The 17,205-nt window shown below is 36.6% G+C and overlaps 1 protein-coding gene across 5 annotated transcripts in view; it reads left to right on the top strand.

Annotated features, from left to right (window-relative positions):
* Positions 1 to 17,205, top strand: part of MTA3 (metastasis associated 1 family member 3) — a 174,028-nt gene that overhangs the window by 135,111 nt on the left and 21,712 nt on the right. For 3 of the 5 annotated variants that reach the window (XM_012756600.3, XM_076000706.1, XM_076000707.1), the window contains 5 exons: positions 350 to 474; positions 3,116 to 3,267; positions 4,708 to 4,930; positions 12,512 to 12,598; positions 15,870 to 16,016. In XM_012756600.3, coding sequence (XP_012612054.1) covers positions 350 to 474; positions 3,116 to 3,267; positions 4,708 to 4,930; positions 12,512 to 12,598; positions 15,870 to 16,016 — 734 coding nt within the window. Of the gene's footprint in view, positions 1 to 349; positions 475 to 3,115; positions 3,268 to 4,707; positions 4,931 to 12,511; positions 12,599 to 15,869; positions 16,949 to 17,205 lie in introns of all 5 variants that reach the window. The other 2 variants (XR_012918547.1, XM_020288595.2) reach the window with 2 other exon arrangements.

A 17,205-nucleotide genomic window follows, 5' to 3' on the forward strand; every position in this document is an offset into this window, starting at 1 on the left:
CAGGAGAATTTATGATAAGTGATAAAGTTTAAAAACATGTCTCCTTCAAAAGTGTCAGAGGGTATACTAAGGAAATTGTATTTGCAGAGAAGAGATATAGCTATATTTATTTTGTAAGTGTCAGGCTCTTATAAGAGATTGGATTTTACACAGCCTTGTTTTATAAAGATGAATGTGCCTGGGCTCATTTTAACACTTTGCTTTTACCAGTTTATTTCTTCTTCAACAAGCATTTTTAAATGTTGATTTATGTTTAATTAAGATAAATTACTTCAGTAATGTGATATAGATCTTTTTGCCTTATTATACAAATCATTTTTTATCACTTCGCTTTACATTTCATTGAAAGCAGCAAACCAAATCCCAACCAAATATCCACCAGCAATGGCAAGCCTGGTGCTGTGAATGGAGCCGTGGGGGCCACGTTCCAGCCTCCGAATCCCCTTTTAGGGCGAGCCTGTGAGAGCTGCTATGGTAAGTTTTCTCCGGCAAGACTTCATTTTCTCCTTTGAGGCCAGTTAAAGTCAGCTGAACATAGAGAACGGTTCTGGCACCTTAGAGTGGACGTTGTTGAGCAGCTTCTGGGAGGTGCGTGAGGTCAGCACAGTATGCCGCAGAGAGCAGAGGTCTCCTCAGCATGAGTGGATACCCACCCTGACCTTCTGTCTAGAGCACAGGGGCCGTTCACTGAATACTTGCATCCCATACACTAAAGCTAGACATCGGGTTCCCTTGATTTGCTTCTGTGGTTTGTTGGATATTCCATAGCAGCGTTTGCTAAACTGATCAGAGTCCTATTAGTTTTACACAAACCAGGGTCCCGTGATACATACCAAATCCCCTTTGGGAGTATCTCAGTATATTTTGGCAAATTAAAGCTCCAAATAATTCTGTAGGAAAGACCTGCATATGGATTAACAGCTATTTGTGCTTTTAGACCATGTCCCTTCATGGCACCAGTTTGGGATGCCCAGTTCTATGATATTTGTTTGCTTTTGGCCTCGGCACCCCAGTGTATTTATCTATGTTGGCAGTATTATATTTGCCCTGGGTGTCGGATGGGGTTGGTGAAATGAACTGAAATGAACTGTAGTTGATATACTTTATATGTTTATTTAAAATCTCAAGCAATAGTATACTTTCTTAATGGGACCTTGGTGACAGTATCATCTGTGTTTCCTGCCACTCAAGGTGGTCTGGGGTGGGAGAGGGAAGGAAACTGTTTATGGAGTCTACTTGGTGCTGAATTTGGCTCTTAGCAGCTCTTTGTGGGTAGATATGGCCTACTGCCTTCAGGACACAGGGATGAGAAGGCTTTGCAGCACTGCTCTGTACACTAGAACAGGCTTCGGCAGTAGAAAAGGCTGTAAAAACTAAAACATAATTCTCTCTCCTGATCTCAAGGAAAGTATGAGCCAGAGATTGCAGACGGCATGTAAATGGTACATGGGGAATTTGTCCAACCATTTTCTACACATAGGAGCACAAAGGGAAATAATTTGTGAAAAATTAGATTCTTTTGGTCAAGATTTTACATGGATAGCCTCATAAATGCCTTTGAAGTAGAAATTCTTGGATTTTTGAAGTTCATGTATATTTAAATGAAAATAAAAAGAATCCTGCATCCCAATGGTAGTGGCTTAATCTGTCTTATTTTTGATGTGCAAAACCCCCCTTATACTCACATATATTCCTTTAGATAATTATTCTGTCACTTTTATGCATACATGATAAACTATTTTTATTTTATAATTTTTATTTTAGATCCATGTATTACTAAATAATCTTCATAAAATATATCTTAATATAATATACATATAAGATTTTTATAGTAAGATAGACTTTGGTGTTTTCTATTTATCAAATGATACTTTTTAATTGAATTTGAATTATTTAAGGAGAAAGGCATTTATTGACTTATTAAAATGATGGCATGATTAGTTTGAGTAAAAATGTGTATTTTAATATAAATAATTTTATATTCAGAATTTAAAATAGATGCATGGCTTGATATTTAGGATTCTTAAAATTTGTGTTTATAAAAAACAGCTTGAGTTGTTTTATTAGTTTTAAGTCATAAGAGGAAAGGTTTTTAGGATTCTACTTGCAAGAAATCCTCTAAAAATAACACATGATGGGTACACAGTATTATTCCCAATAACTAAAAGGCGTCGTGGATATAATGGTATCTCTGTTTTCAACTTTAGTTCATGAAGTGTTAGTTGACCCCTTGATGCACTCTTTGAAAATTTTGATCTGATGAAGGTAACTTACAGATCAGAGGAAGAATATTTTAAGGCAAATTTAGAGAATTATAATTTTTATGTACCTCATTAACTTAATATTTCAACATCAGTGTGTTCTGTCTTAAACTTTGAATCCATCATGGGTATACCTTAAATGTCATATGCCAATAGTTTAAACTGCAAAATAAAAACTAACACTGGTTTTCAGTGCTCAGCCAAAAAGTGTTAAATCAGCAGAGTTCTACATATTAAGCATGTGGTATCAGCTGTACTACTCACTTGTTATGGATTTATAGTCTTAAAACGTATTGTTTTTAAAGAGAGATATTAAAATAAGTATTTTTCTATCGATTAAAATAAAGGAATGGAAACAGATACCTGTTTTTATTAGATTCCTGACTCTATCAATGAGGCCTCTCTGAACACTGAACACCTTAAATAAACCCTGAGGAGAGGGGACATTTTGAACCATAGGTTTGGAAACCTGGATTTAGATTTTAAACTCTAATAATAGTAATAATATCCTTCTGAGAACTTATTTCAAGAAATGTATGTATTATAATAAATAATTTTAATTAACAAAAAACTCCTCAGCACAATGCATAATATAGGATGCTTCACCTAATAGCTTCTCTTAACAGGTAGATGCCACAGGTACTTGATATATAATAGAAATAAATGGTTTAGTGAATTCTGAGTATTGAAACATGCGTTTATATACCATCATGTTTGGCTTGTAAATTGGGGAGAGAATAATAACATTGTGAACTAAAGATGGCTTTGGAATATATTTTAAATATTTGATTATACTGATGTTACAAATTATATAGCATTCTTTGTTTTTTTCTTATTTTTTCTTCCATCTTTAGCTACACAGTCGCACCAGTGGTATTCTTGGGGCCCACCTAATATGCAGTGTAGATTATGTGCAATTTGTTGGCTTTATTGGAAAAAATATGGAGGCCTGAAAATGCCCACCCAGTCAGAAGAAGAGAAGTTATCTCCTAGCCCTACTACAGAGGTACATGAGCAGTAGTCTTTTTAGTGTTGAGAAATGTCATGTTTTTCAATGGCTAGATTATTCCTTGGAAACAGAAATATAGTAAAGTAAATATAGTATAGTAAAGTAAAAGTATAGTAAATTTTTAAAAATTTAAAAATGAGCAAAGTTGTTTGTATAGCTAAACATAGCAACACAATATTCAGGGCTGGTATGGAGAGCGGGGCAGGGAGAAATCAAGGTTTTTTAGGTATTCAGGAATATTGGTTTTGTGAGATCACTCAGACAAAAGAACAATGTATGTGGGAGGTGTTAGCACAAGTAGAGAGCTTACAAATTGTTTGTTTTAATTGCTTTTGAAAACAATTTGTAACCTTTACATACTATTGAAAATATGTCTTATTATGTGTAAAGTAATAAATAAAAAGTGAGCATTTTTTCTACCCCTGGCTATTGTATTGTGGAGGGGCAAGAAATTATAGACCCAATCTTGAGGTGAACAACAGTTTAAATACGATTTTGATGAACTCCTCATAGATTGAAAATGTGAAGCACCTGTGTCTACCATAAGGCTACTACTATTTTTCAGAGCTGGATCTCAGGACTTCTTAATGTTAAAAAATAAACAACAACAACAAAACCAAAAATGGATTAACCCCCTTGGCAGTTTCTTAACTACTGTGACTTGTGATTTTGGATTATTATACAAAAGAAGAGTATTATACCCTCTGGCCCTCGCCTCCCTGTACAAAATGTTTTAGGTTACAAGGATTGCTTTTGTAATGCTCGAGTTCCAGCTATAGTTGTGCCCATCACCCAAATAGTATTCATTGTACCCATTAGGTAGGTTTTTGTCCCTCTTCTCCTCCCTTCTCCCCCCTGCTTGATTTCCACTGAATTTTACTTCCCTCTGTGCACATGTGTGCTCATGGGTTAGTTATAGTTTAATAGTGAGTATATGTGGTGTTTGTTTCTCCATTCTTGAGATATTTCATTTAGAAGAGTGGTCTCCAGTTCCATCCAGATTGTTACAAAAGGTATTAATTCATCTTTTTATGGCTGAGTAGTATTCCATGTTATACATATACCACATTTTATCAATCCACTCCTGAATTGGTGGGCACTTGGGTTGATTCCACATCTTTTGCAATTGTGAATTTTTTGCTGCAGTAAACTTTTGAGTGCAGGTGTCTTTCTGATGAAAAGTCTTCTTTTCCTTTGGGTATATAGCCAATAGTGGGATTGCTAGATGGTAGGTCTACTTTCAATTTCCTTCTCTACTCCCCACCTCCTGCCCCCAAATTTCACACTTTGTAATTCTCTTTTTTAGGGATAGGGTACTAAGTTATAGATGCTTCAGTGGAAGATTTAAAATTATATTTTTCTTTGAGCACGATGCAAATATTAATTTGTTTTGACAAGTTCTATTCTTTAAGTGTTGGTTGGTTTCTGATTTTGCAGGACCCCCGTGTTAGAAGTCATGTCTCCCGCCAGGCCATGCAGGGGATGCCAGTCCGAAACACTGGGAGTCCAAAGTCTGCAGTGAAGACCCGCCAAGCCTTCTTCCTTCATACTACATATTTCACAAAATTTGCTCGTCAGGTCTGCAAAAATACCCTCCGGCTGCGGCAGGCAGCAAGACGGCCGTTTGTTGCTATTAATTATGCTGCCATTAGGGCAGAATGTAAGATGCTTTTAAATTCTTAACCGTATATGTTGTGCTTCTGACCATTTTCACTCTTTTCCTCTCTCTCTCTCTTTCTCTTTCTTTTTTTGTTTGTTTGCAATAAACATAAGTTCTGTGTACAGCCTTTTATTTGGTTTATTTTTTTTAACATTGTTTTTGTCTGCTGCCATTTGTATCATGCCAACCTGAAAAAAACAAACAAAAAAAACATTGAGACCTCTGTAATCTTTATGAGAGAATAGTGCTCAGCAAAAGATTGCTGGGAAGTGAGCCTATCCAGTGGGGTTTGGGGATGGAATTGCCTAAAGAGCCCTTACTGAAGCACTTTTACCTCTTAGGGAGTGCCACGATCTAACTCCTAGCGGTGGTGTTATTATGACAAAACTCCGTAATTGAGACAGGACAGTCTGGTCTTATTTGCATTAGGTTTAAATAAAATTTGCCAATTTATACCAATTAGAAATTGTATGTCTTTGTAAACCTCTCATTTTCCTATAAACTTTTTACAGTTACCAATGCAACATTATGGAAATTCACAGTGCCTCATAACAAATGCTGTATTTAGTAGAAGGCTTAGCAAATTATAAATAAATTTTAAAGTCATCTTTGGGTGAATTTTTGAAAGTACACGTATAGTTTTTTTAAAAAACTAGCAACTAAATTTATGGTTGAGCAGTCTATTTGGTTTGGTTTGTTTGGTTTCCATTTCATAATTGTGTCTCATATATATTACCACATAACACTTACATGACTTATTACTTGTATTTTCAACACATTCAGTCTTGCTTATGTCTCATATAAATTTTTGTTGTTGTTGTTAGAATGAAAATCTTATGTACCAATGAATTGTGGATTATTCTGTTATTACCATGTTTCTGAAAAAGTGTCCGTGATTTGTTTGTTAGCTCTGGAGTCACGTTCCTGGCCAGCATGTTAGAGCAGTGCAACTTTTTCCCCCTAAGCAATGAGAAAACTTGCTGTGTGGTTTAGCAGATTGGAAATCTTAAAGACATTCAGATGCTTTTTCTTTATCTGTGAGATAAGAAATCTCTTACGAGATATGCCACTATGATTTAAAGAGGGTATCTATAAAAGGCATGATGACTGAAAAAACATTTTTTTGTTTTTAATGATAATCTTTAGCATAACAGTTGAAAGGCTGTAAAACCTCTAGGTAAAAGCTCAATAATAGGAAGAAAAGTGCCTTGTAAAAGGAATGGAAATTGGTAGTGGTGTTAGAGTTCCATGGGGGGTGGGGATTAGCTACATTAGATTCATGTATATTTGAAGAATTTAGGCTTATATATTTATGTTTTGTGGTAGCATTTCCGAGTTCATGGAGTTATGCTATCACTTTCTTACTCATTTTAAGGAACTGGAAGGTAAATAAATTCTTCCAAACTATCCAGCTGATTTAAAACATGTACACCTATATATAATTTCTTAAGTAAAAAGAATGATAAAACAGTTGAGAAGGAAAATATATGAAATTCTTCCATTAAAATTGACCGAGATACAGTGTCATCTTTGCATCCATTTCTCTGAGTGGAAAAGAAACCATCACCAACCTAATTGGCTCCTGAGGAAGCTTATGTTTCCTGTTAATTTTCAGTTAATTAGCACATAGTCTTTTTATTTTGATTATTTAGTGAAGTAGATTATTCTGTCACCTCATTCTAATTTTTCTCCCCTCCATTGAAGGTCCATGCTGCCAAAATAATCAAGATAAAATTACCTATAAGTATATAGATTATATATAATAATGATAGCAGTCACTTGTAAGATTCAGAACATGTTATTTTATTTTGTATTTACCTTCATTAGTCATTGAATTTTACATATAGAATCAGATTCTTAAAATAATTTTACCTTGAGTTTTAAAACAACAGTGTTTCAGTAGCCATCAAGTTATTTTCTCAGACGAGCAACTAATGAACTCTTAACTAGCATCTAATTGATTCTTGCATCATCTCCCTTTTTATATGTACATTGTTACAACCTCTTCTGCAGATCCCTTGATCTTGGCTTGTTAGTGAGATTAAGTGTTAATAACCTGGTGTCTATAGGCAACCATGTCTGTGGTCCACGAGGAGCATATAGATCTATTTTGAGTAAGCTTTCCTTGGTTTCTCAATAGCAGTATTAATTCCCACCCCCACCCTCAAAAAGGTTAAGAATTAATATGATGCAGTGTAAAGGTACTTTCAGGTCAGAACGTTGTAATTCTAAAAATATTGATGGATCAAGTATTCTAATTAATGCACTTTAGAGTAATATATCATTATGTTGGGAAAGGAAAGACGGTTTTCCCTGTGAGTTGAGACTTAGAAGCACTGTAGAAGTTGACCCCTTCTGTTGATTCTGACCTCAGCAGCACCATCACAGCCAGTGACATAGTTTAGGTTTATGGGATGATAAACTGGGTAACAGTGAAGAAGTGGGGAGCTAAGGAGATCAACTCCCAAGTTGACGGGGTGAACATAATTCTGAGTTCTTGACTTAACAGGGTAATCCCCGTGTAGAGGAAATTGGTTTAGGTTACAACTATACTCTTTGGCCCTTATTTTCATTGGGAAACCTATGTTGAGGCATATAGTATGGCAAAAGGGGGAATCTTTGCATATGCATAAAATATCTCCAAGAATATGTAAGAAGTAATAACATCTGTGGGAAGGGGAACTGGGAGGCTGATGATGGGAAGGAGATTTACCACCTTCATGCTTTTAAAACTTTTCAATTTGAACCATGGGAATGAATATATTTCCTATTTTTAAAAATTATTTAAAAACTGAAACATGGCCGGGCGCGGTGGCTCACGCCTGTAATCCCTAGCACTCTGGGAGGCCGAGGTGGGCGGATTGCTCAAGGTCAGGAGTTCAATACCAGCCTGAGCAAGAGGGAGACCCCGTCTCTACTATAAATAGAAAGAAATTAATTGGCCAACTAATATATATATAATTAGCCGGGCATGGTGGCGCATGCCTGTAGTCCCAGCTACTCAGGAGGCTGAGGCAGAAGGATTACTTGAGCCCAGGAGTTTGAGGTTGCTGTGAGCTAGGCTGACGCCACGGCACTCACTATAGCCTGGGCAACAAGCGAGACTCTGTCTCAAAAAAAAAAAAACAAAAAACTGAAACATGGTATGACCCACATATGTTTAAGAATATATACATATAAGGTATGTGTAAGAAAAAGTGATTTCTTAAAACTGATTTCCCCAAATACCTAAATATTTATTTTAATAAACCTTTATATGTGAATATGTAAGTCTATGCCAAAAGTTACTAACATTAGTTAAATCCCTGAGCCAGTTCTACCGTGTAGATAGTGCTTAAAAATGAATTGGTTAAAAAAACAGTGGTAGACCAAAACCGAGAACATTGCGTAAAGTACTGTGTTCTTGACAAGATTTGTCGCCCAGCAGCAAGGCTGCAACACAACATCAAGTTAGCCATCCTGGATCTTCTCCTTGGTGCTCTAAGAATGCTATGATGAGATAACAGTGTTCCTCCTCTGTTACTGCCAGCAGACATTATTTCTGAGTCGCCCAGGTGACTTCCTCAAAGATCTACAAAATCGTCCAAATACCTCATTATCACAATTTGAGATACAGGATCCTCATAGGTTAAAATAGAAGTAGATGTATTAGCAGCATTCCATAGATGAAACTATTTTAGTATATGTGTTGCCAAAGCAAGCACATAGATGAAACTAAAGTGCATAGAAAAGTAGATCTAAATGATTTGCCTTCCATCTTGGCAGCTTGCATAGATAGTTGAGTGGTTTGAGTTGATAACACACCAGACAGCAGTATTTGCCAGTGTGAAGTTATTTGGGAGGCACCTGGAGCTATTTTTATGTATGCAAATTTGACTTTGGAAGTATCCAAGACTCCCAGAGAAATTTATATTTCATGAGACTTTCCAGAGATTTCTTAGAAAAATTGCTATTAGTAATAGCATAAGCTTTTCTGAAATTTAAAGCTCTAAACATTAGGAGAGAACAGTTCGGGTTTGCTTCTTTTGGTGTTTTTGGTAGAGAGTTTATTTTTAATAAAAATTTGTTTTTGAATGGATACTTTAAATTCTTTTATAGGTACAAAATAGTTACAAAGCTCACTACATTCCCCATTCCTGATTTACCCTCTTCAGAGGTAACCATTATCACCATTGTCTTAAGTATCCAAAGGTATTCTATGCATCTGTAAGAATCTAAGTAGGTGTATTCTTTGTTTTTATACAAATGTTAACATACTGTCTATATAGACAGGTGTCTATATTGCTGTGCATCTTTTTGGTATTTACCATGTCAGTACATTGAGAACTATCTCCTATTTTGTCAGGAGCTTCAGAATCTTATTTTTTGTACCATAATTTAACCAGTTTCTTATTAAAGTTTTTAAGTTATTTCTAATCATTTTCTATTACAAATAATGTTGCAACAGATATCCAGATAACATTGTAAGGAATGTGTCTTACAAGATAGATCTCTAAAAGTCTGGGTCAAGGAACATGCAGTTTGAATTTTAAAAGTCATTACTCAGTTGTCCTCAGAAAAACTCCAGTTTACTCTCCCACCCACGTCTAGAGATGCTATTTGTCTAGAATCTTGCCAATAGTATTACTCATCTTTGAAACCCTTGACTGATTGACAAGTGACCTTAAAGTTTTATTAGCTTGCATTTCTCATTTTGAATGCATGTATTTGAAAGTCATTTTTATTTACTTTTTTGTAAACTGTTTTTGCCCTTGACCTATTTTGTTAGAAGTCTTATTGACTTGTGGGAACTTTTTATATTTTTAACAAAGTTAGTTCTTGAACTAACTTTGATATGTGATATGTGATGCAAATATTTCCCCTTTTCTGTCTTTAACTTTGTTTATTATATATTTGCCAAGCAGATTTTTTTAAAAAACGTAGCTGAATTTATCTAAAAAATTTTTATGGCACCTAGGATTTGTGTCTTGTTTAGAAATACCTTTACAGTTGTATAAAGGAATTCTACTGATGGTTTTATTTTGACAATGTTATTGAAAGCCCATGTAAAATATTTTTGTGAATTTAAAATCAGTGTGTATAATTTTGCAGTTTCTATCTCACTTACAAAACACTGCAGGAAAAAAAGCCATGAGTTGCAATAAAGTATTAATAACAGCGTTTTCCCAGGTTTACCTCAAGGAGATATAGGTCATTCTTTAGGAACCTAAAGAAATGTGCCTGGTGCCCAGTCACGAGACTGGCGTGAGACTTGCGTGAGGTCCTCCCTCTGGGCAGATTTTGATTCCTTCTGGGTTCTTTGGGTATTTCTTGGGTTGCTTTCTTTATCTGTGCATTTCAAATACATACCTCTCTGTTTAAGTATAGTTAGGTAAGTCATTTGGAAGTGAGGACTGACTGACAGCTGCACCACTGTTTGGTTTGGCTTTGAGTGCAGACTTGGATTCCTTCTGGCTGACTCAGGTGTGGGCTACATAAGCCAGAGTATGACATTCCTTCAGGGCTGACTATATTTCTCCTACTGAATAGCTGCAACTTTTCTTATGTTAAACAGTGACCAGGTAGCCTTAGCACCTTTCCTTTTATTTCTTCATAATTGAGGCTGATCATTCTTGCCACCAGCTACTTTCTTCAAAATATAATAAGGATAAGTGAAATATGGATCCTTCTAAAGAGCTTTGATCTCCCTCTCAGGGCTGCTCTGTGATGTAAATTGTCAGTTGGAGCATCACATCATTAATCCTACTGGTTTAATGAGAAACTGGAAACAATATAGTTTTAAAATGAAATATCTTTGGCTATTGTGATAGGGTTGATTCTTGCTAAGGTTAATGGTAATATGCATCGATGTCTATCGATTGCAGCCCTGTCGGCAGTTCTCCGTTGGGTCTTACAGACTGAAGAGCAAACTTAATCTTATTACTAGTAATACAGTGATTGCTTTTGTCCAAGACTTTGAGGAGATAACCAAGATGATTCATTCAAGCCTTATTTTATTAATGGAGAAGAAAGAAAATTTTCTCTTTATCCCAAATATAATTGGAATTTCAGGTGAATTAGTAATATTAGCAAGAAATTATCTGATATTAACTCTCATGATTTGATATGTGTTTGATCCTTGCAGGGTTTGGTTTGGGTTACTTCCTGATGTTTATTTAGATTACTCCTCTGAAATATTACATTTCCGCCTATATCTTTATTACTATTCAAATACAGGTGAAAAGCTTCACGGCTTAGTACTTTATTTTTCCCATAGGAACCAAAAGTATAGGAAGAGGAGAAGTTGGATAATTTATAGTTATCAGTGGTTGCATCATAATTAGCCAGTGCTTATTAATGAATATTCACATCTCTGTCGTTTGAGGCTTTCTGCAGTGTTTTGTCTCTTTTAATGTTTTTTAAAAACTTTTCTTGATAAAAGACATGGCTAGATTCATGAAAAAGTCAATTTTTATTTTAAATTATTTGAGGTTCCAGAGCGAATTGTACATTTTAACACTAAAAGCACAATGAATTCCTGTGGATGTCAAAGAAAATTTCCTGTGTGTATACCTAGAAATGTAGTTTCAGTTTATAAAAGGAAAAATTCTCTAGTAGAACAGAAAACCTGTAGGACATTTCTGTTAAATATTTGAAGGCATGAACATACTAGAATCATACCAGCTAAAGCTGCTCTGTTAAGCTTTATGACAATGTCTGTGAAACCTTTAAAAAAAGGTTTGATATATAATTTGTCCCTTCAGACTCTTGTTTTTATAACTTAACTCTTTGGTATGAGAAACAGCCACATTACCCACCTACTCTTCCATCCTAATGACAGCTAATTACACCACACACAGTGTTTTTATTGTATGCTTTATTTTTCTCTACCTGAAATGTCATGATAGAGTATGAGTGTGATGAAAACTTTGCTGAGCTAATATGCATTCTCACAGAATCTTACTGTTCTGACTGATGGATGAAATACTCTGTCTGCACACAGGTAACTTTTAATCTCAGTGCTAATGATATCCTAGTAGGATATCAGGGATGGAAGACCAGTGATAAAACCAAATGATGCACTATTACCCTTGTGAGGCTGTCATCTAACAGAATTGAGTTTTGCCAAGATAGGTGAAGACTTCTCAGTTGGTACCTACTCTGTCTAGAGCAGGGATGGCCAAGTGTGTAGCCTTTATCAGCTACCACATTTCTTCAGTGCCAGATTAATCTTATATTAGGACTGATTCCACCTTGTACTTCATGGGCATTTTTCTACCACAATGTAGAAATGCCATGGCTAGAAAGGAAGCATGTTAATTTCAGTTTTTAGGTGGATGCACACAGAAAGTGTGAATATGTAGAGCACATGTTAGCTATACCCACATGGGCTTTAAAGTGAGTATTTTCCATGTAAATTCGTCCTTGAGCATTGGGGAACCAGAAATAGAAGCAGTTTTCTCAAACCCCAAAGGAAATTGTGTGGGAATCTGGTGGCTATTTTGCACTGTTTTCCACTTGCACCTTTTATTTCTGCAGTGTGTGTAGTCTAGGTAGAGAATCTGCCTCATTGGTTGTCTCCATGTTTCTTTCTCTCCTCAGATGCAGACAGACATGCTGAGCTATCTGGAAGTCCACTGAAAAGCAAAAGCACTAGGAAACCTTTGGCATGTATCATTGGGTATTTAGGTGGGTATTTTCTAATAGAGAAAAAACTCAAAGAACAATTTCTGAATATTATAGATATTTGTCCATTCTAAATGGACATATCCAAACTAAATTCAAGCCTTTCAAATACCTGAAATCGGATGCCTTCAAATATATAGTCAGGTTATTTTGTTTTAGAAACTTTTGTTACCAACACAGTTATGGTATATGTTTACTTTTTTCAAAAAAATCATTGAGTAAAAAATGTATATTCATGAAAATAAATACAGGATTAAGTAAAAAGGGGAAAAAGAAAAGCATTCAATTATTCCTTTGGATAAATAGTCTTATATTTTAGATCTTTCCACTATTTCTAACACATTTCTTTTTTTTTTTTTTTTTTTTTTTTGAGACAGAGTCTCACTCTGTTGTCCAGGCTAGAGTGCCTTGGTATCAACCTAGCTCATAGCAACCTCAAATTCCTGGGCTCAAGCGATCCTGCTGCCTCAGCCTCCTGAGTAGCTGGGACTACAGGCATGAGCCACCATGCCCAGCTAATTTTTTCTATGTATTTTTAATTGGCCAATTAATTTCTTTCTATTTTTAGTAGAGACTGGGTCTTGCTCTTGCTCAGGCTGGTCTAGAACTCCTGACCTCGAGCGATCCGCCCGTCTCGGTCTCCCAGAGTGCTAGGATTACAGGCGTGAGCCACCGCGCCCGTAACACATTTCACCTGTCCTTTTAAATAGAGAATTCTTTTTTAAGAAATGAGATCAAACTGATTTTTAACCTACCTTAAAAATATTTATAGTTTTGGTGTATTTAAGGGTACTTTGAAAGAGAAATCCTTGTATTGCTTTCCCATTCTTACCACACCATCCCACTCAGAAATCTCCAAAGGCAATGATTTCATTTACATGTTGAATTTCACAATTAAGACTAGCATAAGGCCGGGTGTGGTGGCTCAGGCCTGTAATCCTAGTACTCTGGGAGGCAGAGGTGGGAGGATCACTTGATATCAGGAGTTTGAGACCAGCTTGAGCAAGAGTGAGACCCCGTTTCTACAAAAAATAGAAAAAATTAGCTGGTTGTGGTGACACATGCCTGTATTGGGGGCATTTGGGAGGCTGAGGCAGGATTGCTTGAGCTTAGGAGTTTGAGGTTGCAGTGAGCTGTGATGACACCACTGTACTCTATCTAGCCTGGGAGACAGAGGGAGATTCTATCCCCCCCTCCAAATAGTATAAAAAATTACTAGGTAATAACCACAACTGCTTTTTCTAAAACAACATTTAAAATAAATAACTTACAAAATAATGGTTCCTCATATACCTAGAAGGAAGAATGGTATGTTTTCCTGCTTCTAATATTTCTTTTTCATTTTTTCAGTAAAGTGAGATTTGTACTCAGAGTTGCTTTGTCAGAAAGATTTATAATTATGAAGTGTTCAGATTTCAGACATCCAGTCTTTTAAAAATCAAAGTGTAGTCTTGAATTTGGTATTTTCTGGTCCTTATCAGAGTGTCCTAGGAGTCAGAGGCTCAAAGCTCCCTCTTTGTTGTTACTCTGCCACCTTATTTCTCCTTTTATTCCTCAGGGACTAAAGAGCTGCTTTGATTTCCCCTGAAAATATTACATGGTTTTTGTAAGCATGGCCTAGGTCATGGTGGTAATGTCCTTGAAGATAGCTGTCTCTATTTCTTTGTAGGACTGACTCTTGTAAATCCCTTCCTACCTTGCAAGAGAAAGCTTCTGATCATAAAAAATAGAATGTAGCATTGCCTATTAGCCTTTCCATGGATAATTGTGTGTTCTTTCTGTGGGCAAATTGGTCTCTATATGCACTAGATAAGCCCAAAACTGTGCTGTCCTTACTAGCTGAACCACATCCCTACACAGCTTATTTATGAGTATTTTTATATGTTCAAGATGCTGTATTAAGTGATTTGGGGAACACTAAGGTGAATAAGAACCTTGACCTCAAAAATCTTAGTCTAGTGGGGAAAGTATGCAGGTAAGAACGGTAAAACAAAGGATTAGATCCTATCAAAGAATTACAGGTAATATGCATTGGGCACTTGGAGGAAGGAATAATTATTTCTGATGAATGTTAGGCTGCTTGAAGAAAGTGTAGTTAATCTTCAGCCTTGAAGGACATTTAGGATGTGAATAGATGGAAAAATAGGAAAAGAGTATTTTCTTCCAGAGTGAGGCTAAGAGAACAGATGAACAAAGGCTTCAGTGAGTCTAAAGACCTGAATGCAGGTTGTCTGATCTGGATGGAGCGTAGGGTGTGGAGGTTGTAACAAAAAAAAAAAAAGTTGACAAACCTTCAATGCCATGTTGGGGGGAAAAATAACAATTTTGGGAGTAGTATTTAAGCCATGTATAAATTTTGGCAAGTGTAGGGTTTTGACCAGAGCAAGATGTAGTAATTCTAACAATCCCAATGGCTGTTCCTAAATTTCATTAAATAAGGCTGATATCTCACCCTCACCTTGGGCAGAAGGGTGCGTAGTCAAGAGTGGCTTGAATGTACTTGGTATGCTGGTTAAACTGGTTAAGCTTTGGAGAAAAGATTGCCTAGTATTAGTAATAGACTGAGGTTCTTAAATCCAGTTCCTCCAATATTGGAATTTCTGTCCATCTACAATAAGTGTAAGTAGTTCTGGGCTACATGGCAGACAACAATATATTTCACTTAAACACACATATACTACAGACACATTGTAGTTTTGTGATATATCCTTGGTAAAAGTGTTTCTTCTACCTCTCGACTATTGTATTTGGACTTTGGTTTCAGATTTCATCTATGTCAAAATGTTCTAGGCTGGAAGTAATTGACCCTGGTCCCCTACCCCATTTGCAGAGCCAGAGAAGGAATCCTGTTTTTCAGAAAGCTCACACACCAGACATCCTGCCTGGTTTTGACAGAGCACAGAGGGTTTTTTTTCCTGAGGCTACCTCTCCAGATAACCTTTTGATTTCTAACATCTTGAAGAGTCAGATGCCTTATTCCCTTAGTAAATCTCCTGTTGTAAGTGACCTTCTGAAGTGGCTTTTTTTTTCTCTTATATTGACAACCTGGGGCTCAGAGCTCTAGCCAGCAGGGGAAGAACCAGCTTACTTGATGAGCAAAGCCATGGCAACAACAGCACTTGAAGCTGATTCATTATGCAAGTCCATAGCTGGCTCATAAGGAACTGACTCTCAGCTCATTAAGAGATAAGATGTGTGCTTATTAGCCAATGTAAGTGCACACGGAGATTTTTAATGTCATGTTCTGAGTTGAGAAACCTTTCTTCCCCATCAGAGATCCATCCTGCGAAGAAACCTAACGTAATTCGATCTGCACCAAGCCTGCAAACGCCAGCTACCAAGCGGATGCTAACCACTCCGAATCACACGTCTCTGAGCATTCTGGGGAAAAGAAACTACAGTCATCACAATGGTCTGGATGGTATGTAAGCCCAGGAGTTCCGGAGGCTGTACTGTGCTGTGTGTGTCTGCCACGTCCAAGAGTGCATTACAAACAGGTTCTTCTACTCCATGATTCATCTAAATGTGTGGTAGGGGAATAAGGGGGAACACTGCCACTTGCCACATTTTGCCAGGGGATATTTCTCCATCTCATCAGAACATACCTTTTTGCTCACATCTATTAGGAGGCTGTTTGGAGATGAAGTCTGTATTTAGCAGGTTGCTTCTGCTGGGTAATAATGTTCTTGCTGTGATGCACACTTACTGTTCATTTAAGTTTTCTTAAGCAGAAGTGATTATTTTGCCTTATATCTGAGACATCAGTGTACTCTGGAGGCTCTTCAACATTCTGTGGATCATTCAGAATTTGGCATTTGTCCCCTACTTCTTCCACCTTATAAATTTTTTTAATTGTTCAAGAGTACTACAAGGCAATGAAGGAATTGCCTGGGTGATGTCCTAAATACAGAAATAATAATTTGTTTGAAATGATAAAACAGAAATACCACCTCTTATCCAAAGTATTTCTCTTGGGCTCAACCATATAATGACTCTTCAGGTGAGATTGAATTATCTTCACATTTGGACTATAAACACAACCATAATAAATCATCCAGGCAGTATATATTGTTCATTTCACTAGTCCTGGAGTTTAAAGCTGTCTTTATTGTTCAAGTGTTGGCATTTATTTATGAATAAAACTCTCTCCAGGCTTTTCATGCCTTACAGAATTCTTAAATTCCTTCAGTGACAGTAAATTATTTATAATGATGCCCTAGAGCAAAGATGCCGAATAGACCTTCTAATGATAATTTCTCATGGTCATTTTCCTTCCGTATGACTTTTTTGATGGTCATAATCATGTCAAAAATGAGGAAAAAATCGAGGGTGAGTACAGTTTGCATTTAAAAGGTATCAAGGCCGGGCGCGGTGGCTCACGCCTGTAATCCTAGCTCTCTGGGAGGCCGAGGCGGGTGGATTGCTCGAGGTCAGGAGTTCGAAACCAGCCTGAGCAAGAGTGAGACCCCGTCTCTACTATAAATAGAAAGAAATTAATTGGCCAACTAATATATAAAAAAAAAAAAAAATTAGCCGGGCATGGTGGCACATGCCTGTAGTCCCAGCTACTTGGGAGGCTGAGGCAGGAGGATCGCTTGAGCCCAGGAGTT

Source organism: Microcebus murinus, chromosome 3, assembly GCF_040939455.1.
Source record: "Microcebus murinus isolate Inina chromosome 3, M.murinus_Inina_mat1.0, whole genome shotgun sequence".
NCBI classification, from domain to species: domain Eukaryota; kingdom Metazoa; phylum Chordata; class Mammalia; order Primates; family Cheirogaleidae; genus Microcebus; species Microcebus murinus.